Source organism: Oxyura jamaicensis, chromosome 3 (assembly GCF_011077185.1).
Source record: "Oxyura jamaicensis isolate SHBP4307 breed ruddy duck chromosome 3, BPBGC_Ojam_1.0, whole genome shotgun sequence".
In the NCBI taxonomy this organism is placed as follows: domain Eukaryota; kingdom Metazoa; phylum Chordata; class Aves; order Anseriformes; family Anatidae; genus Oxyura; species Oxyura jamaicensis.
In genome coordinates this window covers 43,409,838-43,432,292 of record NC_048895.1, presented here as the reverse complement: position 1 = coordinate 43,432,292, position 22,455 = coordinate 43,409,838, and the positions used below count along the sequence as shown (strand labels likewise).

General features: G+C 36.9%; 2 protein-coding genes across 8 annotated transcripts; one reads left to right on the top strand and one right to left on the bottom strand.

Moving 5' to 3' along the window:
• Positions 1 to 962: 962 nt before the first annotated feature.
• TCTE3 (t-complex-associated-testis-expressed 3) lies at positions 963 to 6,310 on the bottom strand. Of its 5 annotated transcripts, none has more exons than XM_035322323.1 (4): positions 6,163 to 6,310; positions 3,438 to 3,638; positions 2,483 to 2,641; positions 963 to 1,078 (listed from the first exon to the last, which is right to left on the bottom strand). In XM_035322323.1, exons 1-4 carry the CDS (start codon positions 6,253 to 6,255, stop codon positions 968 to 970), a joined length of 564 nt encoding a protein of 187 aa, XP_035178214.1. In that variant the 5' UTR covers positions 6,256 to 6,310; the 3' UTR covers positions 963 to 967. The 5 variants fall into 5 exon arrangements, with proteins under 5 accessions (XP_035178214.1, XP_035178215.1, XP_035178213.1 ...); XM_035322324.1 differs by having other exon boundaries at positions 6,175 to 6,300; XM_035322322.1 differs by having other exon boundaries at positions 6,151 to 6,298.
• Positions 6,249 to 22,419, top strand: ERMARD (ER membrane associated RNA degradation). Of its 3 annotated transcripts, none has more exons than XM_035322318.1 (18): positions 6,249 to 6,392; positions 7,714 to 7,882; positions 8,954 to 9,093; positions 9,640 to 9,741; positions 10,293 to 10,382; positions 11,384 to 11,481; positions 12,039 to 12,175; positions 13,456 to 13,570; positions 14,198 to 14,300; positions 14,733 to 14,762; positions 15,283 to 15,351; positions 15,967 to 16,137; positions 17,022 to 17,105; positions 17,364 to 17,443; positions 18,200 to 18,328; positions 19,707 to 19,916; positions 20,840 to 20,953; positions 21,559 to 22,419. In XM_035322318.1, exons 2-18 carry the CDS (start codon positions 7,714 to 7,716, stop codon positions 21,716 to 21,718), a joined length of 2,001 nt encoding a protein of 666 aa, XP_035178209.1. In that variant the 5' UTR covers positions 6,249 to 6,392; the 3' UTR covers positions 21,719 to 22,419. The 3 variants fall into 3 exon arrangements, with proteins under 3 accessions (XP_035178209.1, XP_035178210.1, XP_035178211.1); XM_035322319.1 differs by lacking the exon at positions 6,249 to 6,392 and adding an exon at positions 6,474 to 6,579; XM_035322320.1 differs by lacking the exon at positions 6,249 to 6,392 and having other exon boundaries at positions 7,762 to 7,882; positions 8,954 to 9,103.
• Positions 22,420 to 22,455: the final 36 nt, after the last annotated feature.

Below are 22,455 nucleotides of genomic sequence, written 5' to 3'. Positions count from 1 at the left end.
CAGGGAGCGCGCACGGTGCGCGCCGCCCCGCGCCCCCCGCCCGGCGCCGCCCCCACCGCGGCGGGCGGCTCAAGGCAGAGCGCGGGCAGACCCCGCCGCAAAGACCCCGGCCCACAAAGCGCCGGGCCCCTCCCACGGCACGGCGAGGGACCCCCGCCGGGAACCGCCCCGCCGCACCGGGAGCCCGGCTGCCAGGCTCGCACGGCTCTGAACAATGGGGCCCCGCGCTCCGCCTCCGTGCAGCCCCTACAGCAGCTGTCTGCGTGCCTCGCGGATCGGCCAGCGCTGCTTTGAGGAGCACAGCCATCGCTGTGCACGCCCGGTGCGGACGGCTTGTCGGCAGCCTGGCACCCAGCGCGTTGTCAGCCTGTTTTGGCCATTTGGACTCACGTCGCTGAAATGGCCAGGCGGGCTGAGCTCGGCCCCTGGGCACCAGGTTGAACGCTGCTGATGCTTAGCGCAAGATTGGGACCCGGGGAAGCCGGGGATTCAACTCACACCTCGCTCAAGGCAAGCCTTTGGAAATGCTGCACAATGCAAGTGTGCAAAAGATGGCTTCCCACTGCACGTTTCTACACGAACTGGCATTTTATCATAAACACAACCGAGAAAAAAAAATGAGTGCTGCCTCCTCTTTCAAAAAGCACACTTTTAAGAAAACAGACACCTACAATTTATTGCAAGCATTCGTTAGCAGCTCTAGGCGTGCAGCAGACAACATTCAGAATTGTACAAAGTCTGGCTTTACACCAGCTGCTTCAGAGCATTATGGCAGATGAAGCCCACATGTACTTAACCACACACATTTCAGAAGTTATTTTTACAGAGAAAAAATGGGCAAAATTATCCCAACTATATGTCAGCTTCTATATTTTAGTATCAGATTTTGGGCAAACGCTGTTCGTAGACTGATGCTCAAATATACCAAGTGCTGTGATGCACAAAAATAGGTGCGTTTTTTTGAGTATTACTCATAATAGCAAGCCATTACCAAAGCCAGTGCTATAAATGTTTCCGTTTCATATTTAGCTGAGACCCAACTGTCTCTTTGAACATCCCAGACCCATCTGCTGGCAACCTAAAGGAAAGAAAAGATAAAGTTATTTGTGAGATTATATATAGCACAATTTTTATAGTTTAAATAACATGTGCGTTACATAAATGCTGACATAATTTAATTATGAGAGCCACAAGTAGTAAAAACTGCAAAATGACAGTGAAAATGAACAAATGCTATTTGATATGAAAGTATGTATTCTTGCTTCACTTTAAAGCTTCCACCCTCATTGTCCCAAAAATGTCTACACCAAAAATTCAGCTCTGTCATGTTCACTTGTTACTACTTTAGCATACTGTAACAGCATCCCTTCAAATGTAACATTGACAGACACCATTTCTGGCAACAAATCCAACTAAGAAGTGATTGCCACTTCCACCTCTACCAGCTGACTCCAGTATATTTGTGACTATTTACTGGGCTCTCATTTTTTGGTAAAATTCTTCTGAAAGCTAACGTATAAATTCACTGCTAAAATAAACATAATCTTCAGGAGGAAAAAAAAAAAAAAAAAAAAAAAAAAAAAAAAGTTAATTTGGAATATTTCAGTAATCCATCTTTCTCCTACAGCTACCTCTACACCCACATAATACAAATTAGGAAGCAATGTCCTGTGCCACAACTCCAGGAAAAGTGGGTAGACATAGGACCTTCACAGGCTGGCCTCAGACAGCATCCCAAACAGTATTTCACAAAAGCCATTAAGAATCAGGTATGGTTTCACCTGAGTAAAACACCTGGTTTTAACAGCAGCTTGGGTTCAACTACTACAAGTGTTCTGTAACTCGCAGCAAGAGACCAAAAAGCATGCTGAAGGCTAAAGAGAGCTTGCAACACATGTAAATTATCACACAACACAGGAAAATTGCGGTCAAATACTTTTGTTTTGGCTGTACCAAGTTCAGGTCACTATTGTCCCAGCTGTAGTCCCAGGAGTATCCATTTGGTGGCAGCTCCAGTTAAAACAGTTTTCATTCCTTTCCTTGCCACCTATTCCTTCCCATGGCACCGCCTGCCACAACTGCACTGCACTTTACACTGACAGTTGATGACCTAACTGGAGATCAAAATTCTCTAGAAAATGAGGAGGAAAAGAAATATTCACTGCCATCACGCAATTGTACTGGCACAGCACACAGTGGAAACAACTGGTTGATAGAGGAAAACAGCATGGGCTCCTTACCACTGTTACTGAACTCAAAACAAACAAAAAACAACCCAAACCAAACACACATCTTAACAGGGTTAGTCAGAAGCACAGCAGTACCTTTGTCACCTAGTATACTACTTCCCTAAGGAACCTAAAAGCTCCAAGACTACTTCATGTTACGTTGCTCTATGTGGGTTAATGCCTAGGAGATAACATACACTTCTAAAAATTACTTTCAATTTGGAAAAGGTATTAAGAATAATTTGTTTGCTCACATGTATTGCTTGACCTGCCTTTTCCACAATTAGCACTGATACCACGTACTTATAACGGTCAAAGCCCATTTCCTTCGTAGCTGTTAATATCTCTTCAGAGATTGAAGCACACAAGGAGGGACTAGAAACTGCATCATATTTGCCTTGTTGAAGTTTATTCTATCAAAAACAATTTTTGAAAGATCTTAGTTTTCATCCAGGTGGTTCTCTGCAAGAAACTTTTACAGGTATTTTCATTAGAAAAAATAAGGAGTAGAATAGACTGTAAAATATAGCTGCTGCTCTCAAACAGCAAAAGCTGCACCATTTTTTATGAAATGCTTTATCTATTTTTTGAAAGTTACAATTACACATATAGAGCCAATCTAATTTCAACAAACAGGGATGTATTATTCTCCAGGACTCAGGCTCAATTCACTGGAAAATAGTTCTACAAATACCTGTTCCATATATTGAAGGCCTTGTTCCATGTATTGAAGTTACAACTACAAGAGATAGTTGTAACTTTTCAAGGTATCCCTAGCAGCTACATTTTAACAAATTGTTCTCATTTTCTGCTTAATTTTTATATGTGACAGTCAGAATGTCAGCAGAACCAATCAAAGGAGAATGTCACAAATCGAAGATCAGGATCTTTGGATATCCAGATATTTTGGAGGCCAGGGTACTTTGAATTGTACTATAGCTTACTTTGATTAGAAACGGGTAAGAGTTTGAGCTTCAGCTCTGTCAGAACAGCACATGCTTAGTGGCTAACTTGCAGAGGGCCTTCTGCACCTTAAGAAACATAGCACATTTATACTACATGGGTGCCAAAACTTGAAGTCTGCAGACGTTTATGCCTGTGTTTTAAGTTCATATTAATGGAACAGTGGAAGTTGCTCAATCTTTGCAAGACAAACTACTGTTGAAAAAAAAAAAAAAAAGTAGAAAATTCATTTTAAAAGTATTATACCGTTAGTATTGCTTGAGCTTTGTCTCTTACTAAATAATCCTGAAATTTATTATACGACTCCAGTCTGTATGTATTAGCAAATTTTATCTTTGCCCTACTAGCTCTGCATGGCAGTCGCCTAGTTTTTGTTGAATCACTGAAATGTTCTTCTTCCAGGGGAGCTAAAGGTTCAAAAGTAGATTGCTTCCGTCTTCCTTTCATCTGTGCAAAATAATAAGAAAGTCTGCATTAGATGTAAATGGCTTAGTGTTTTACAGTCTCTAAATGATACTTTATGGTATATAGTTCCGAGGAAAAAAACCAGTCAGTCTATGTTATGAAAAAGCAGAAAAGCTAGAAATTTGAGATCTTTTCCTCTGGGTGTTTTGAGACCGTCACTTTCACTGAAAAAGAGAATGGTGGTTAACTTCCGTTCAATTTTCATTTATTTTCCAATGAAGCCTAAATTAAGTTTGTATTTAATCTCAGTCAAGCAAGTATGCCATAGTAACACTCTGCATTCACTCCATTTTATAGGAAAAAACAAACAAACACAAATACCAATATGTGCCTGAGACTGTTAATCACAACTTCAAGATTTTCATTCAAAAATTATACACAAAATCCAAAATATATGCTTGGTTCATTTACTAGGAAATTTTACTTGTCCTCATTGCTTGTGATGCTATTAAATAAATGCCTTTAGTAATAATGTCTTAATTTGCTCATTAAAAATAAAATATATTTTCATCTGTAAGCTTTGTAATTGTGCTTGGAACTTCAAAGCAGAGTAGTAATTCTTTATGTGTCATGAGAACTCTGAAGATCCAAGTTTTGTCCTCATCCAGCTTGTGCAATATTATTCTTTTCAATACACATAACCAAACTTGGCCTTTTATGAATGCAAGCAGCAAGTCTGGTGATGCATACAGATATCATCACCTGCTGTCCTCCATGATTGGCTTAAAACACAACTGTAAAACAATAACAGAAGGCAGAGACAGAAAAGCACGTGGTACCAATGAAATTGTAACAACTGCTACAGACCGTGGTCTTCCATACCAGCTACCTCCTAAACACATTCCAGTTTTGCTGATTCTTCAGCCCCTTGCTCCACTTTCTAACTACAGGGAGAACTTAAGCCAGAGAAAATCATCAGCTACTTGTCAGAAGAGAGCATGAGGGTGATATAAGACCACATGGAAAGGCTTACATTAAAAGGCATAGGGAAAAACAAAACAAACAAAAAATTGTGGGTAACAGCTCTAATAACAACTATTTGAAAAGATGCACTACTTCGGGGTTCACAAATCAGTCAGAGGAGTTTGAGAATAAGGGATGCAATGCAGTTTCTTCCTTGTGATATCGCACATTAGCCTTATTGACACTAGAGACACTACCTACATCTCTCTCCCAGTTCCTCACTGTTGGATAACTCTGCTAAAAACTAGTGTTGGCAGCCCTAATTCAAATTGGCTGCAGGCGTTTGCCAACACTATGCCAACAGCACAAGCTCTGAATAGTACTGACACCACACTAAAATGTAAGTAGCAGACAAATTTGCACTGAGGCTGTGGACACTCATTGTCAGAAACTCAGAACTATGAAGGTTAAGCTATGAAAGTTGTAGCCCCTACCAGCTCATCACAGGTCCTCTAGTAGGAGAGAAAAAAAAAATCAGCTCTGTTATTAGCTTCCCAGATGAGCACCCCAAACCTTTTCAATATAATTGAGTCTGTGAAAATGGTTACAATCTACACAGCAACTCTTCGTTAATACAATTCAACATGAGTCACAAGATCTTCAGCCTGTACAATTGCAGACGGAAGAAAATGTGTCTATAGCACCCAACTTCAAATGGTGCTATTAGAAGCTTAACTGCTATTAGCAGTGACAGAAGTTTCCATAAACATTTCCTCATTTGCTAATGAAGTAACCAAAGTCCTTACTGATGTCTCTGCACGGTTTTATCATTATGATTGTATTAACCAAGACTTGCAATGGTTAATAAGTAAATCCACTTCTGTGGATTTACAAATACCATACCACCATACAAACACTGGATGTGGAAACAAACATTTGCTTCTTCTCATGCATTATTAGCATGGGATTCCAAGTTTTAGCACAGTGTTAGGGGTTGGCCTCTTCTCACAGATAACCAGTGATAGGGCTAGAGGGAATGGCCTCAAGTTGTGCCGGGGGGAGGTTTAGGTTAGAAATTAGGAGACATTTCTTCTCAGAAAGAGCAGTCAGGCATTGGAACGGGTTGCCCAGGGAGGTGGTGGCGTCACTGTCCCTGAGGGTGTTCAAGGAAAGGTTGGACGTGGTGCTTAGGGACATGGTTTAGTGGGTGACAGTGGCAGTAGGGGGATGGTTGGGCCAGATGATCTTGAAGGTCATTTCCAACCTTCATGATTCAATTCTATGATTCCCAGTGTTGCCGTTACATTTCTGTTGAGCCTCTACATCCTTCTGGAAAGGCCCTATTGGAGCCAGACGATCTGCTTTCACGTGGACTGTACAGAAACAGGCTCTCACGGTACTGGACTGTGCCATGCCAGCTTAACCTTGGGCAGGCAGGAGCTCGTACACCGAGGGATGACAGCCTCCGCCACTTGGACAAAACACTATTTCTCAACAGGCCGGCTTTAACACCTGCGACAGGGCCACCAAAGCGGCGGCAAAGCGGCCACCCCCGCCAACCCCCCGGGGCGCACGCCGCCGCCGTTACAACCGTTGCCGCCACCTTCACTCCCGCTCCCTCCAGCAGCCGGCCCGGCCGCTCTCGCTGGGCAACCGACAGGCTCAGGCGCCGCTCAGCCTTGGGGCGCGTCTCCATGGCTCAAGGCGGGGCTGGGGCGGGTGGCAGCGGCCCCTCCTCGCCTCCTTCCCGGCCGGCGGTGTGGGGCCGGGAGGGGCCTTCCCTCAGCGCCCTCAGAGCGCCGTGACGTGAGGCGCGGGGTGGGGAGCCGCGAGGTAATGGCCGCCGGGCTACGGCGGGAGGGGGGGGGACTGAGACGCGCTGCCCTGGCTCTTGGTTCACCGCCGTCTTTGTGCGGGGCATCGGGGGGTTGCAGCGGTCCTGTGGGCTTTGCTCTGATGCCCGGTCTGTGCTGGAGAAGCCTTGGGCGCCTCGGAGCGAGGCGAAAGGTTGAATTTCGTGGTTTGTGAGCGTTTGGGTTGGTGGGGAACCGCGGGCGGGGTGCTGCCGAGGGCAGCTGGGAGCGGGTCCTTGTAGGAGCTGGGGTGTTTGTGGCGTTACCTGTGCAGTTATCTAGCGATTGAATTCAGCCTTGACTTCAGAAATTAGGTCTTGTGAGCCTGAATTCATAATTAAAGAGGAAACAGTGTGTTGTGTGTGTTTGTTTAACGCTAAACGCCTTGCACGTTTGTTGTCAGCCTTTGTTTTTAAGCAATTTCTTAACTGTCCTTGCTGACTTTTTTTTACTAAGTCAGAAATATATTCCTCTTTGTTAGTGTGAATAGTTCTATTTTTTGCATATTCTTATATATCTGTCATATATATCTTTCATTCCATTTCTTTGTATATTCAATGTATGCTTCTGAATGAGTCCAAGTTCCCATTTAGACAAAGATGCAGGTAATATTTATATTTGGATTGTTGTAACATTAGTACCTGCTCACACAGAATTTGCTTGCTCTTTTCTTGCTGGTACTAAAGACTGAAACACTTGTTTTTGCTTGAAGTAACGTCAATTTCTGCGTAAAGGTCAGAGATTTCACAGAACATGTGCAGGCTGTGATCTTTTTCTTCTGTCTGTCTTCATACAATCACAGAATGGTTTGGGTTGGAAGGGACCTTAAAGCCCACCCAGTTCCAACCCCCTGCCATGGGCAGGGACACCTCCCACCAGACCAGGTTGCCCAAAGCCCCATCCAGCCTGGCCTTGAGCACCTCCAGGGATGGGGCATCCACAGCTTCTCTGGGCAGCCTGTGCCAGGGCCTCACCACCCTCTGAGTAAAGAATTCCGTCCTTGTCACTAGCTTGGTGGATGTAACCATACAGAAATACACCAAACTGGTATATGCAAATACGAGTAACTCTGGCCCTCCTCCTCATGAGTTTCCTACAAAGTGGTTCTGCTCGGAGAGTTTCTTTCATAATACGTATAGATGGAAATTGCATTCCAAAACTTAACCTGTTTACAGATTCTGTATTACTTGTTTACAGATCCTGTATTGCTCTCTATGTATGTGTTCTTACGGGTATCCTTCAATAATAATTTGCTTGTTCTCATACTTTCTTACTACAGGAACCTTTTTTGTGTGTTCTAGATGGCACTCCCAGGCTCAATCAGTACTTGTCTTTCTCCACCTGTGCATTACATGATTTGCAAACTTGGATTTGAGAAAAAAGACATCTACGATATTAATAATGTTGTGTCTGAAAATGGAGAAGTACACTGGCAAGCTGTTACAGAGCATTTGCATTACCTTGAATCAGGTTGGTCTTTACCTTCTGTAGTAATGATACATAAAGACTGATGTAGAATCTCAGTGCAGTCGATAGGACTCCTAGCTTAGTCATAACATTTTCTTACAGTATAGCATTAGTTTCACTTGCTAGAGTATGTATATTAGTTATCTAAAAGGTGCTTTAAACATTTCATCCATGTTTATTATTTAGTTATTGCTAACTCCTCTAAGATTCATGTAATCTGTGCTACGTAGGTAGCTCCTCCTTCCTCATTCTGCTCAGTTCACAGCTCCTTGTGCACTTATGTAAGGGATTCAGTTCTGTCTGTCTCCTGCCTCATAATTGGTTTCTTCTATGCTCCTTATATGCTTTTTGCAGTAAATTTAAAACACCCGGAAGCCATCAATAGTCCTACTATTGCTTCAGTTCTTATTTTCCCAACTTTCACTTCTGTAAGTAGTTTGTTTGTTAAGCAAAACAAAATATCTGTGTCCTGATGAACTGGCTGATTTTTTCATTTGACAAACTGTAAGCTTTTATTAATTTCCGGAGATGGTAAAAATGATAGATATATCTGCCTCGAGCAATATTTTTCAGTGAATCAGAAGAATATATTTTGCTTCAAAATGTTCCACCAAAGAGAAGCAATGATACCACTCTATAAGCACCACATCCATCTGCATTCTTTAACGGATGTAAGTGGTGCAATTTGGTCGAGGCTTCTGAGCCTGCATTAGCTTCCAGGTTGGTTGTATAGAATTACTGTTCTCTTTCACTAATAGGTTCTTCCCCTTTCAAAGAAGATAGAACATAATAATCCCCTTTAATTTAATATTTTCTTGCATTTAGTCTTTTTTATTTTGTTTTGGAGAAGGCATTTGATATTACCTGGTTTCACACTAAGCTTTTCCATAGTTCATTTGTGTGCTCTTTTGGAAAGTAAATTGTTGTGTATCAGTTGTGTTAAAATAATCTGGATAAAATTGTTTGAGCTAAATATGTACACGGGCTACAGGAGGTTTTACTACTTATGGTTTTTAAAATATTGGACCTTCAGGAAGTTTGGTATTCTAATCACCTTCTGTTTTTCAATTGAAGATCAAAGTCTGGATTATGTCAAAAGTGTACAATCACTCGGACCTGTATGTGAATCTGTTAATTCGCACTTCAAATCTCTGACCAAGGAGCAATTTGTAGTTCAGTATGCAGTATGGTTCCGCTGGACAAACTACATGGAGGTATGGAAATGTCTGTTGACAGTTTGTATTTTGACACATGGTCTCATTGTGGAAGTTCAATATCAGAATACACGAGAAATCAATGAACCAAAATGATTAGAATTTGTAACTAATTTTCCTTCTCTGATACATTGTCACTTCTAATTTTCCTGACTCTGTAATTATATTCTATATATGCTGCCACAAAAAGAACACATCGTGCTTTGGGCCTGTCCTAACCTAAGATGGTAGTCTTTTCTTTTTCTGTAAAGACTAATAATAGGTTTCTAATATCAAATACTACTGTGTAAAGTTAGTTATAATGTTTTTTAGATGTGAGCCTATAGATAAGTTGTGACCAAAAGTACAAGAGATGGTCAAGGGAAGTGACCCTCCAGACAACTACAGTTTTATCACCGTGGCATGGTTTTCATTCTGTAGTTGCATAGTGACAATCACAGAGGGATATTTAATATTTAGGTCATGCTTTTGTGTTCCTTTGACAATTTGATTTATCCTTCTGAATATTTAATGCAACGTCCTTTGTCTTTTCCCCACAAATCACAGTTATTTCTTGAAGTATTTGATGTTCTACAATATGCACAAGCTACACAAGTTGCTCTTGGCTTAATGAAGCTAACATCATGCCTGGAGAGAGCTTTGGGTGATGTAAGTGCCGCCATGTGTATTCAGTTGCAGGTTTGGTTTTATAAAATGAGAACTAGCTCTTGGATTTAATTGCACTTTGAAAAACTGTAATTACCCTGTAATGTAGTAGTACACAGCAGCCTAGCTACACCTGCAGTTGGACAGATGTTCTTCTTTGCACCCAGTCGTGTTAATGGAAGTGTTCTGGTTCCCCTTCACTTGTGTTGGTAGAGTTGCGTGTGTGAATGCACTCGCTAACCAATTTAATTAAAAAAGAGGAATGTTTGCTTAATCTATGTATGTATATTAGGTCTGTGCTCTGAGTTATTTAACTGAAACAAAGCAGCATACTTCCCACAGATGACCTGTTGATGTATTAATTTCTGTGAGGAGAGGCAGGAGCAAAGGGTTGGAAATGGGCTGCTGGAGAACTTCTTTCCTCAACACCCTGATGGTTTTCAATAGTGAAAATGATAACTGGATAAAATAGTCATGCTCTGTGTTGGAAATACAAATAAATATACTGCATTATTTATGCTTTATTTGCTTTTACTTTTTTTTTTCTTTAATAGGTATATTTACTGATTGATAAAGATTGTCCCTTCCTTCTAAGAGATTTGCTTGCTTCTGAGCAGCTTGCAGTTGTTTTTGGACAAGATGTAGTAAGTACATAGTTTTGAGCTGGTTTTCTTTTTGCAAGGTTTCCAAACACTGCAAATTCTGTAATGGGAAAACTTTCATTACATAGGTTTCACAGAATATCTGGGGGATGCATGGCAAAAAATAGTGAATATTATAATTGTAAATGGAAATAATTTGTAAGGCAAGCCCACACATTTTTACTTGCTTTTCTACATGGAAAAACCCACCTACATAAAATTTCATATATTTGACAAGGGGTAAGCAAGCCACAGAGTTGTCTGCCTCTTTTTGAGTTGTACTACTTGAAAATACACACCTAGTAAGCAGTTTATAATAAGCTGTGTTTTTCTTCACTGCCACTCTAGTAAAATGCTTTATAACAATTACTGTACCACCTTTTTTTTCAATAGAGGAAAGTAGTTAGCCCATTCCCATTTGCACAAAAATAATAAAACAAAATTCTGATGACATTTACCCATTTATGTAAACAAAATAGATGGTCTTTCTCATACAGTTTTACAAATGTAATTTTTTTGTTAGGAACAGAGTATTGGCTGTATATTGTTAGCCAGTCTAGTAGTTCTTTAAGGATTATTTCTGGAATTCCTGGAGGTATGTGGAAAAGTTTGATTCTTACAGTTAAACAGTTTCCCTTTTTGTTTGATAGTCTGGAAATACAACTGTAATGCAAATTCTGCTTTTTAATGTAAATTTCTTCTAATTTATTGTGTATTTATGCAATAAGTAAGAGCTAAATTTGATCTTATTTTTCTTGTCATAATTACTTGGAATATTTATAAGTTTTTCCATATTCTATAGTATTTCCAAAAATGTTAAGATTTTCTATCAATACCTTTGGGAATTGCAACTAGTGAGTTGCCGCTACTGTGACAAGCTGTGCCCAGTCATTTTGACAGTAGGCATTATAGTTTCTCAATAACTTCTCAAATTTCCTGTCAGGGAAAAACACAAGATAATAAATAACAGATCTTCATATAGTAATCATTTTGTTTATAATTAGATGGATGTACTAAGCGTATTCATTGGATCACCATATGGTCTGAATCTTCGTAATGTTTTGTGGCATGGGTTTGCATCCCCACAAGAAATTCCTGCAAAGTAAGTTAACAAAAAAGCCTTCTTTTATTACTAGTCAGACTGACAGTGCTTGAAAAGCAATTAGTAAATTTTACTACTCTTTTAAAAAAAAAAAAGTATCCTAAGGTCTTTGGCAGTATCCTGACAATTTTCTCCTGCTGCTGCTACTACTTTTGGAATTGGATTTCCCTAGAATACTGAAGCCATTATGAAACTGGTCAGCTTTAGGACCAGTGTGTTTTACTAACAGGAAAACTGAGAAAGCTTAAGGTCTTTTGTGAAACTTGGTTCTTTGTCTGTCAGGGCAGTCAGGAATAACTTGAAGCAAAAAGCAGGTTGGAGGAGCAGCAGCAGCCAAGTAGAATACACTGATGCTTCTTTTTTCCTAAGCCCACATTTTGTCATGCTTGTAAATGTAGTTAATCATTAAGCACCCCTTCTCAGAAGGGATGGGTAGAACAGATACTGGATCTTATTTGAAAGAGCAGAAGAAACCTTTGTCCCCAACCCACAATTTTTTTTTTTTCAATAGATTTAGTTACACAGACTTTTCTAATATGTTATGGTATTCTTCCTAGATATTGTGCTATGCTGCTTTTTTTAACTGCAGGATTGGGTCAGTTATTACAGACATATCTTCTGAAAACTAAATATATTTTAGTACATCGACCTTATGTGACCATCATTAGCTTAGAGGAGCTTGTTGCATTTCCAGGCAAGTATTTAACCTTTAGTTGTTTTTTATTGTTGTTTCATTGTCCAAAAGTGCTGTTGAAAATAATGCAGTTTCCGCAGTTGTAAGATTGAATCTTTTAACTAAAATACCATATGCTGTCTTTAGGTGAATCAATTATGCTTGTAGGACCACTTTTTAATACAAAAGCAATTCTACTCATTTTCAAATCAAAAAATATTGCATTCCAAAATAATTGCAGCACACTGAAATGTGTAACATTACTGCTTATGAGGACTTCAACTATATGTTCCAATCTTTTGATGATGAAAGTTTATTTTATTTAATAGTCATACAAAATCTTTAATTTTTCCTGAATCGGGGGGGGTTCAGGTGCAAAAGCCCCAGCAGGAGTGCTCTGCATATTTCAGGGAAGGTAGTGGTGAAACAGTATGATGCCTCATCTTCAGTACCCTGATGCTTTTCTCAGGCAAGGACCTGAAGAGAGTCAGATGAAAATCTCCTCATCACCATAGTTTCAGACCATCTTTGGTGTATTTCCACTGTTTTTAGAGGAACAACAATATATAAGGAATTCTGGTCTATACAGTGGCCGTAGTCTGTTTGTGCTATTTAATCAGTTTGTCAGTGAAACATATGTTCATGGGACTGAGAATAGGGCTTTTTGAAACCATATCAAGTTGATAATATTCAAAACATCATGTCGTATAAATCCTGTAGCTGTTGGTGTGCTTCAGAAAAACATCTACTACAATCAAGTTGCACTTAGTATTTTATGGCTTGTCATGGGAGGTATTTATAATATGATTTTCTAAGTGTCTTTTTTTCATTATGTGGTAGCATTGAAGTATAAAGTATTTATTATGCTAAATGTTGGTACAGAAAATTTGATAAAATAGAAAAAATATTTTTATTTCTAAAATACTATTGTACTGATTCTTACTGAATTAAAGTGATTAAGGTATATTAGCATTTTTGAAGTATTTGAAGCAGGTGGAGAACATCTCAATAGAAACTGGGGCCAGTTGCTATGTAATCGTTTAGTCTCAAAAATTGTAGGCTTTTTTAACTGTGTTTACGCTATCACTTTGTATTACTAGTAGAAATGCAATCTTATAAACTCAGTTTTTGATATTAAATGTATCGTGATTGCTGTTCTACTTGCAGAGTTGAAATAATTTGAATAGCTTTTAAGTCTTCCTTTATAAGCACTGAAGTAATCCTTTCAATTAAATGGTAAGAATAAATTAGAAAAATGTAGATTGTATGTAACTTACTAATGTTGTTTTGCTAACTTGCAGATCTTAATCATGAAACACTTTGTGTAGCAGAAGAGCTAGTACAAGTGTCTGATTTTGTATTTAAATCAATGCTACCATTTTGGATGGCTGCTTTAACAGCTTTCAAGCAAAGCAGGTAATAGTTGATTTGTTTTTTCCCTATTTTTAGTCTTGGTCTGTAGTCTCTAGTCTTTTCGTTTCTTTAGTCTTTTAATATCTAGATATTCACTATTTATAGAATACTAGTCTGCAGCACTTGTGGATTCCAAAGCTTTTTGCTAAATCTGTTGCCTAAAAACATATAGTTATGCATTGTAATGGTGGTCCCCCAGAAAGTTGGCAGGCTTATTACTTTATTTTGTGCCAACTCAAAATATAAACTATGTACTGAAATCTCTGCTGAGGAACTGCAGCAGATGTAGCGAAGGAGAAGAGCTTTAGAAAGTGAATGGAGGTAACTCTTCAGATATTAACATGTTTTTATATATATATATATATATATATATATAAGTACTTTTTTTTTTCCATCTTCCATGCTCCACCTTTTTGCAAGTTAGTGTCATCTCTGAGCTGATTTGAACTAGGTGGTTAGCTTTTGTTGGGCACAGATAATAATTAATATTTGTTTGTAAGGTCCTCATTACAAAGGAATTTTGGTCTGGATTGTTTGGCCTGAAAGAATATCTCTAAGATGGCTCTAATTTCCATTTGGATTATATTTATAAGGGAAGAAAAACCCTTTGGATATCTGTTATTTTTTCAGGTATGCTGACTGTGTGATTCTCTTACTTCCTCAGCTGGAAGTTGGGCTCAGATTGCTCTTCACTACAACTAATAAATGTCCAAATCGACTGCTAACAGCTGAGGTAAATTTCTGTCTAGTCAATTATGATTTAGTACTCACAGTATTTCTAGAATAATTATTCTAGAAGCAAGGTGACATTTCCAGTTTTTCCTCCCCAAGAATTCCAAGAAATTGTAGAACATCGTTGAGAAATTTCTGGTAAAGTTTCATGAACATCTTTTTTTTTTTTTTTCCTAGTAAAAGTGGTCTGAAAAATTATTTGAAGGTTAGTGTTCAAAAACAGTAGTTAAGGGAAGAAAGTAGATCATGTTACATTTATTTAAAAAAAAAAATCTAAAAGTCCTTTTTTTCTTTTGAATTTTTTGTTTGTTTGTTTGTTTATGTTTTTTTTTTGCTATTCATGCACCTCTGGTATCTCACATAAATGAATAAGTATATATTCAGTATGCCTGCCTATTTTGAAAAATCATATAATACTTATCTTTTGTTCCAGGCTTCAGCTCTCTACACTACTTTTGATGAGGTAATTATTTTATTTTTTTAAAATACGCATCAGTGTCAGAATTCAAGCATGTGCACGTTTCTCATTAGTAGAGATCAGAAAGCACTTTCTTGTTGTGTTGGATAAAGCATTATTTCTAAATTTTTCCAAACAGAAGATAATGTCAGAAAACATACTTTAAATTTGGCATCCCCCAGAAGATATCAAAATCAATACAAATTTTAATGGAGTGTAATTTATTCTAAATGCTTTTATTTTTTATTTCTTCATCTCAAAGAAACATATTCTGCAATTTTCCTAGATTCAGCTATTCAAAATAAATACAGATAAGCCTTGCCAGCAGAAGTCTTCAATTTTACAGCCCTTCTGAATTATCTCAAATAGTGTCAAATAGTCAAATATTTAATCAGTAGTAAATATACACCTTGTTTCTGGAGTGGAAGAAGTATTTGCTTAATATTAGAAAAGCTATTTACTTGGTGTTTTTCCTTTGATTGTTTGGCTTTCAACAATGTGTTTATATTCAAAATACTTTTTCTAGATGCTAAAAAAGCATTTGGATGATGAAAAAATCAACCAGCTTCCTTCAGTTCTTGAAGAACCTGCCATGGCAAGTGTTCTGCAAGTTCTTTTTTTGCTGTTGTAATTGTTTGTTTGTGTTTTTTGTTGGTTTTACTTTTATCATCTCTCAGAATAATGATATATTTATGATCATTTATTTATTCATTCCACATAGCTTATAGAGCAGGAGAAAAACTGTTGCCATGTGGGGAAAATTAAAACTGTTTTCTGACTTCCTCTGGGGCACATGTAGTACTAGGTGGGCAGATGGCATAAAAACATAGCTGCAAACCTACCAGAGAACATTCTGCATATTGTAAACCAAACATCACAGTGAACATGAAAACTAGAGGTGTTGAATTTAGAGACTTTTGAGACTACAAGAAAGACATGAGTTTATTGCTCTAAGAGTCAGAGGCAGTGAAGCTATGTAGGAATTGGGACACAAATTTAAAGGAAATCTGTAGTAACGCTTTATGAAATAGCTTGTATGTTAATTTTGAATTTCCCGAGAAGCTAGCAAGATGGACTAGTTGCCCTTTTGTTATGAGCATAGTGTGCATTGTTTTCTGTAAACATCTAAACGCTACTTTTCCTATAGACACAGTCACATCTTTCAGATGATATTCTGTACGCTCACTACCATTGGTGTGAATTTCCACAGGAATTCCTTTGGGATTTCTTGAACCACCAGGAGGGTCCACGTATAAGAGATCATTTAAGCCATGGGGAGATCAATCTGAAAACATTTCCTAGAGAATTGGCCAATCAGATAGTTGCATTTGCAATTACACTTCTCTGTAGATTTTCAGATGAAGACATGGTTGCTTTTAAGGTAGGGATCTGTTTTATGCTGTCAGAAGAATTTTCAGGTTTTTTTGGGTGCTGAATGTAATTTTAGATAGTGTCATGACTACGTCTTTCTCTACAGCAGCTTTTCATGGAAGTAGTGTTCCTCCAAGTAAAAAACTGTGCGAGCATGTTCTTCTAGCAGTCAAATAAGTACAGAAAGCTTTCTGGAGTAAGTCTTCTTACTGTATCTTAATTTGATTAACTATTCCTTATTTAGATAGTTGATCCATAGACTATAGTGATAGTACTATATATGATTTGTCAAATTATATCGATACTTAGCATGTTTATCAGCTGTATTGTTGGAAAGGGATATAGAACAACTGTAGCTCAGCAATTGAGGTATGTAATGTTTGAGATTTTCTTTCTCTCTTAGACACTATAGCTAATGTTTCAGAAATTGAGATGCATTTTGTGTCCACACTGTATATTGTGAATTTGTCTAGCAATACATGTTCCTTAACATTAGCAATTGTTATATTCACTCTCACAAATTTCCTGTTCATATTTGGCATTACTTCCTTCAATATGAAACAAAAACCTTTAAGATAAATCTTCCATTTATAATTTGGATCTCTTTTTAGTTTCTCAAGATTTGCATGCTGCTGCATTGAGAGTTCATGGTTACTTTTCTCCCAGCTGCAGTCGGGTTTCATTGTTGAAATATGCCAAAGAAATCAAGCTTTTAAAAACTCATTTTGCTGATTATTGCTTTAATCCCTCAGACATTTGGAATTAATTGACTTCAGTAGTGTAGGTAGCTTGCATAAAGCTAAGCATAAGTCTAAGTCTGCATCCAGTTAGGACAGTTTGAAGAAAATGTTGTATTTTGTCTGCTGACTGTCAACTGTTGATTTTTTTAATCAGGAACACAAGATCATAAAACCACTGATGACTTGTGCAAGTTGCTACCGTTCTCGATTTCATCCAATTTCCCTACTTAAGAAACAGGTAAATGCTTACAGTTGAAAGCATTTTAGTCCATAAAATTGTGAATCCTTAAAATTAGTCTTAATTACTGTCTTCATGCTTTGATTGCCCTAATGTAAACCTTAACAATTTGTGTCAATTTATACAATTATGACTACTGAACTGATTACCAATTGTTGCAGTTTTTTTCTAAAATAGCCACTAAGAAAAATAAAATATGTTATCTGTCAAAGATTGTACTTTACATACAATTTTTCATGGTACATTTTTGAATTTTAGGTGCTGGAATGTATGAAGAGCATTCACTTATGGCCTGAATTACCAACAGCATCTGAAGAACATGTTCAAGCAGTTGAAGGGTACGTATATGCTGTTCATAAAAAAAAAAAAAAAAAAGAGTTCTCAAAATCATTATGAGCAATAGGATTTGAGATGAAAAGTGTCTTAAATTTCTTTACTAGTAAGATGATAGACACCAAAGAGGTTGTGTAAAGACCCTTTTGTTTTTCTTTTTAACTTAATCTGTGCTATACATATCTGTAACGCAAATATAGTGTAAAAACTGCAAGCAATGCACTAACTAGAAGGCAAAGAGGAACAATTTGAAAGCAACACAAGGGCGTTAGTGACTCGTTGTTCTGTTTCTGAAGAGATACTGAAGGAGCTGTTAGGAAATTAAATTAGAAATTGAGCCCATCACAAAAAAAATAAAAAGGTGACTCACCACATGTAAAACAGAAAATAATTGCTTATTCTGAAAAGGGCTTGGTAGCTAAATTAGTGGAAGAATTTACATGAGATATTAAATAAGAAATTACACTGATTTAGATCTGAGAGGTGAAAATGGAATGCACCAGGCACATATTCAGTATGCTTCACAATTTTAATGAATAAGCAGGAGATTAAGAGGAGCTTAAGAGACTGCTGAGACTGAGAAAAGGCTGATTTTAACTGGAGAAGAAAAGTTAAAGGGAAAACCAAGACAGTAGAAAGGGATTATCAAATGCATTGCTATCCAAAATATCTGCTTCTTAATCTATGCCATTTAGACAAATGAGCACTATACAGTGTTGTCATCTCAATCTTACTTTCTTTTAATGTTTTATTTTTTTAAGGTTAGAAGGAAATACTGAAACTAGTTCTTTAATTTTGAAGATGGCTGAAATCCTCTCTCAATTACAGCAATATTTGCCCCAGGATTGCTGTAGCCCAGATGATCCTTTCAGTAGTGTTGTAACAGAGAGGTAAGTTTGATGTTTTCCTGGTTCCCACTGTCAACTTCTGCACGTAGCTCAGCATGAGAACTCTCAAACCTAAGTTACTAATTTCCCTATTTTCAGAACACTACTTGAAATATTGTATGTATTTTTCCAATATTGCTGCTGCAACAATGAGACATTGTAGATCTGGATCGTTATTTAGATTTAGTTTAGAATTCAGCATTCGAAAAAAAATCAGACTGGGGAAGCAATATATGTAAATATGTATGTGCTGACTAGATTAAGTTGCCTTTAATCTAAAGCTGCATCAGAAATTTTGTTTTAATGTGTTTGATGTCATAGCTATGCATGGCATTTAAAAATAGTAATACGTCACTACATAATTCTTAGGTGTTTTAGTAACAAGATTCTGAAATAGAAAATATGTTGTTACACTTTTCAGACTTTAGAGGTATATTGGTAGGTCCAGTTAAAACTGACATGGAGTAATGATTAGAACAACTTGTCTTTTAATTGGCCCTGTTGTGGTACTCTGAAGAGGTTCATGACTAAATAAACATGATGGAACAAAGAGCTCCTAATCAAAGCTCTTGTGTATGGGCAGGATAAAGCAAAGAGGATGGTACCCATTGCTTTACACATATAGACTGTGCATTCTGTTTTCTATTCATCAATTTGCATTTTTCTAATGTATTAAAAAGCAGCCCAATTGCTAAATTCTTAAACCATTTTAAGAGTTTTCTGCTTTTATCACTTTTACTCGTTAATGTTTTGTTGTCTGAGGGATAATTTTGGTGTGAAGGAGATTAAGAAACAATTCTGTAAGAACAGAGTGTTTGAAGTGAAATGTGACACGTTATGTTTGTAGATCAGAAAAGGACAGGAGAAAGGTATTTGGTTGCCCTAACAATTCATAATCTGGTGCAGTTGATTAAAACAATGGCCACACCACCTTTATATTAAGAAGTGTTAAGTCTGCTGTTTGTTCTGCCTGTAAGAAAGACAATACACTAATGGGAGTATTAGTTAATACCATTTGTCTGAGTAAGTTTTATTATGATAGATGATAATTGTGAAGTATGGTGGGAGGCTCCAACCATAGGAATGCTCTCATTTGGTATATTCAGTGTATTATTTCAGCTAGACGTTTTTGTTTATTGTCATTGTATTTCTTTGATTTGAAACGGGAAACACATTCATCACCAGTAATTTTTCAGTTGTATTTAGTAAAGTGATAGAGTACACAGAGTGTATAAAGATCATTTTTTTTGGTCATGAGGTACGAGTAATCAGTTTTCTAAGTTAAAACATTGCAAATCTAACCACATCAAATATGAAATATATTTCATGTTAGATGCATCTAGCAAAAGATTGAAATTAACAATTACTTCCTCTTTTGGAGGCTGTTGGTAAAACTTTGTGATAAACACATTTGCACACTCTATTCTCCACGACCTGTTCTGGAAGTATTAGTGGTACTCCGTAAAATATGCGCACAGTGCCATCAAGTGTCAGAACAAGTTATTGCCAGCATTGAGTTGAGATATAAACAGTGGATGAAAAAGACTCTACGTTCTCGCCAAAGGCATAACTATCTACGAATGTTAAACAGGTTGGCTTATATCTTTTCTTTACTTTGTGGCTATTTGTGGTCCTGTGGTAAAGTGGCTGCATGCAGCTGTTGCTACCTTTCAGTGTTTTGTTTTACAAGTTTAAAATACACAGTGTTATGTTCTCATTAACCATTTCAGAGTTAACATAAACCTGTGTTGACACTTATGTAGTAATACTGAAACAACAGAAAATCTCAAATTGGAGACCAATTTAATATTGTTTTTTTTAGCACTGCTAGACTACTACACTGTAAATCATAAGCTTTCAAATAAAAGCATCATTTAAATGTTATATATATATTTCCTACTTTTCCTAGTTAAGCATAACAATGCCATTCGAGTTTTACCCGAATGCAATATGTTAAATTGATTTCAAGACTCTACCTACTTCTGTTCTTCTGCTTTTTATCATGGCTGGGTCAGCATCTTTTAGACAGAAGAGAGATTTTTAGGAATCCATTAATTTTATTCCCGTTTTCACAAGTGTTTTTCAAGGATTTATAAATCTACTTTAAAAACTGGGAAAACTGTGAGCGCAATTTTCTTGGCCAGGTTGTATTCCTCAAAATGTTAAAACACATTATTTAAGAGACAGTGTAAACTGATAACACATATTTGTAATCCAGTTGATCTCCATTTTATTATCCGTGGGATAATGAGTTCTGGTGAGGTTTTCTCTGGAGTCTTGATTATATATGTATTTCTCTTCTATTCCTCTTCTGAGGTTTCATAATTTATAGTCTTTGTATAGTTTTGATACTTGACCTGTTTTCGTCTGATGGACTTTTGTAGTCTTTTTTTCTACTATTAAATATCCAGCTATTTAGGATGGATCTAGAAGTCTAAGGAATTTTTATATTAGTGATTTCAATTTAATTTGGATTTAGTTTGTATATTATTAAATACTTTTGCTTATTTCTAGTGTTAAGTTTTTGTCTCCGGCGTTGCGGCTCATCTTACTGTTAATTACTCTGGAAGTAGTCAATGTCCATTTGGTTTGTAAGAAGACTCCTTTCGATTATCAGCAGTATCTAAAGTGAGTGTATATATAACTTGTATTGTGATAATTTGAAGTTACACACACTCTTTTTGTGGCCATTTGAATAAATTCGATCTGTAATGTAAATCCTGTAGAGAAAAAAAAAAAGGAACAGAATGACTTATTGCAGAAGAATTATCATCCTTCTATCATTAGTCATCAGTTATGTCCTACAATGTTCACTAAGGACTAAAATAACTTAGTTGAAAATATGTTGTTCAGTTATTCACATTTGTAATTATTAGACTCCTCAGTATAAACAGAGAATGATCACACTGAAAAAAATAGTATATAAAAGCTGTATTTAATATGTTAGTAATATTACTCCTTGTGTGTCAGTTAACAGATGATTGTATTCTGAAACATTTGACTGAGAAAAGAAAAGAAGCAGAATGGGGGAAATTGTATTACACATTATATGACTGCATTCTTTCTCTGTCAGTGTTTAATTGCACTTCTGAAAATCATTGCTTCTAGTGGTGAGAATGAACAGGTGCATTTCTTTCAGAAGTAGAAGAAAGTAGCAACTTTAAGTCAGGCGCTGAGAGTTTTTTCTTTTTAAGTCCTTTAATGAGTTTTTCTTCTGTTTTTATTTCTCACAGGTTTTTGAAGTCAGTCTTGCAGTATACTGAGAACTTGGTGACATACACAAGCCCAGAGAAAAACAAGTGGGATGAAACCAAAGAGCTTACAAATAAGGCTTTGATAAAAATAAGGAAATTCAGTGACAGAAAGCTAACATTAATTCAGTCAGCTACATAAATTAAATAGTTTTAAGGTTATTAGATTATTGTTATATCTTAAGAGTTCTGAAGTCCTCAAACTTGGCGAGTCTAAGGTTTAAAAGCAAACTTCATCAGTCACTGTAAAATTCTGGATACAAAATGTATTGTTTTTAAAAGAAGGCTTTTGAGACTGGAGTTGAATGATCAAGCTCGTTCTGAAGAACGAGCTTTTTGCCAAATCCATTGAAAAGGATTGACTGCAAGCCTATTCAGGATGATGGAAGTTCTACTTTAAGCATATTATGTTTTATAGCTTGATTTTTTTTTTTTTTAATAAAAAGTTTTTATACTGAAAACATCTAAGAAAAGAGCGTGAATAAAAGCTTTGGAAAAAAAAATCCTAAAGATTTATTGTATATGTTGATGAAATACACTGGAAATAGTCTTAAATACTGTGATCAACAGATTAAGAAACAATGAATAGTACAACATTTAGGGTAAAGTAATGCTCATTGACAGCTATAATTGTTTTTATTAGTTCAAAACAGCCAGGTCATGCACGATGTGTGTCATTTATTTAATTTATCTGCTCATTCCCAATACATATCTAGTTAGTAAGGTAACTTCATGTAAATTAAATATGATCTCTAAAGTGTGCACAATCACAGACATGTATTTACTATGGTTCAAAAAGTTATCTTTGTGTTGCATGCAAGATTCTTTTGAATATATTTTTTTTTTCAAAATACATTCTCCCATATTCTTGTCCTCAAA

Bases quoted from the DNA above. Each gene is read 5' to 3' on its own strand.
- ERMARD (XM_035322318.1), top strand. From the start codon at position 7,714: ATGGCACTCCCAGGCTCAATCAGTACTTGTCTTTCTCCACCTGTGCAT. The intron at 13,571-14,197 runs GTAATAGTTGAT...TTATTTTTTCAG, and splicing joins ACAGCTTTCAAGCAAAGCAG to GTATGCTGACTGTGTGATTC. The intron at 16,138-17,021 runs GTAGGGATCTGT...TTTTTTAATCAG, and splicing joins AAGACATGGTTGCTTTTAAG to GAACACAAGATCATAAAACC.
- TCTE3 (XM_035322322.1), bottom strand. From the start codon at position 6,255: ATGGAGACGCGCCCCAAGGCTGAGCGGCGCCTGAGCCTGTCGGTTGCC. The intron at 3,639-6,150 runs GTTGTAACGGCG...TATTTTGCACAG, and splicing joins GAGTGAAGGTGGCGGCAACG to ATGAAAGGAAGACGGAAGCA. The intron at 2,642-3,437 runs GTATAATACTTT...TGTTTTTGATAG, and splicing joins AAGCTCAAGCAATACTAACG to AATAAACTTCAACAAGGCAA.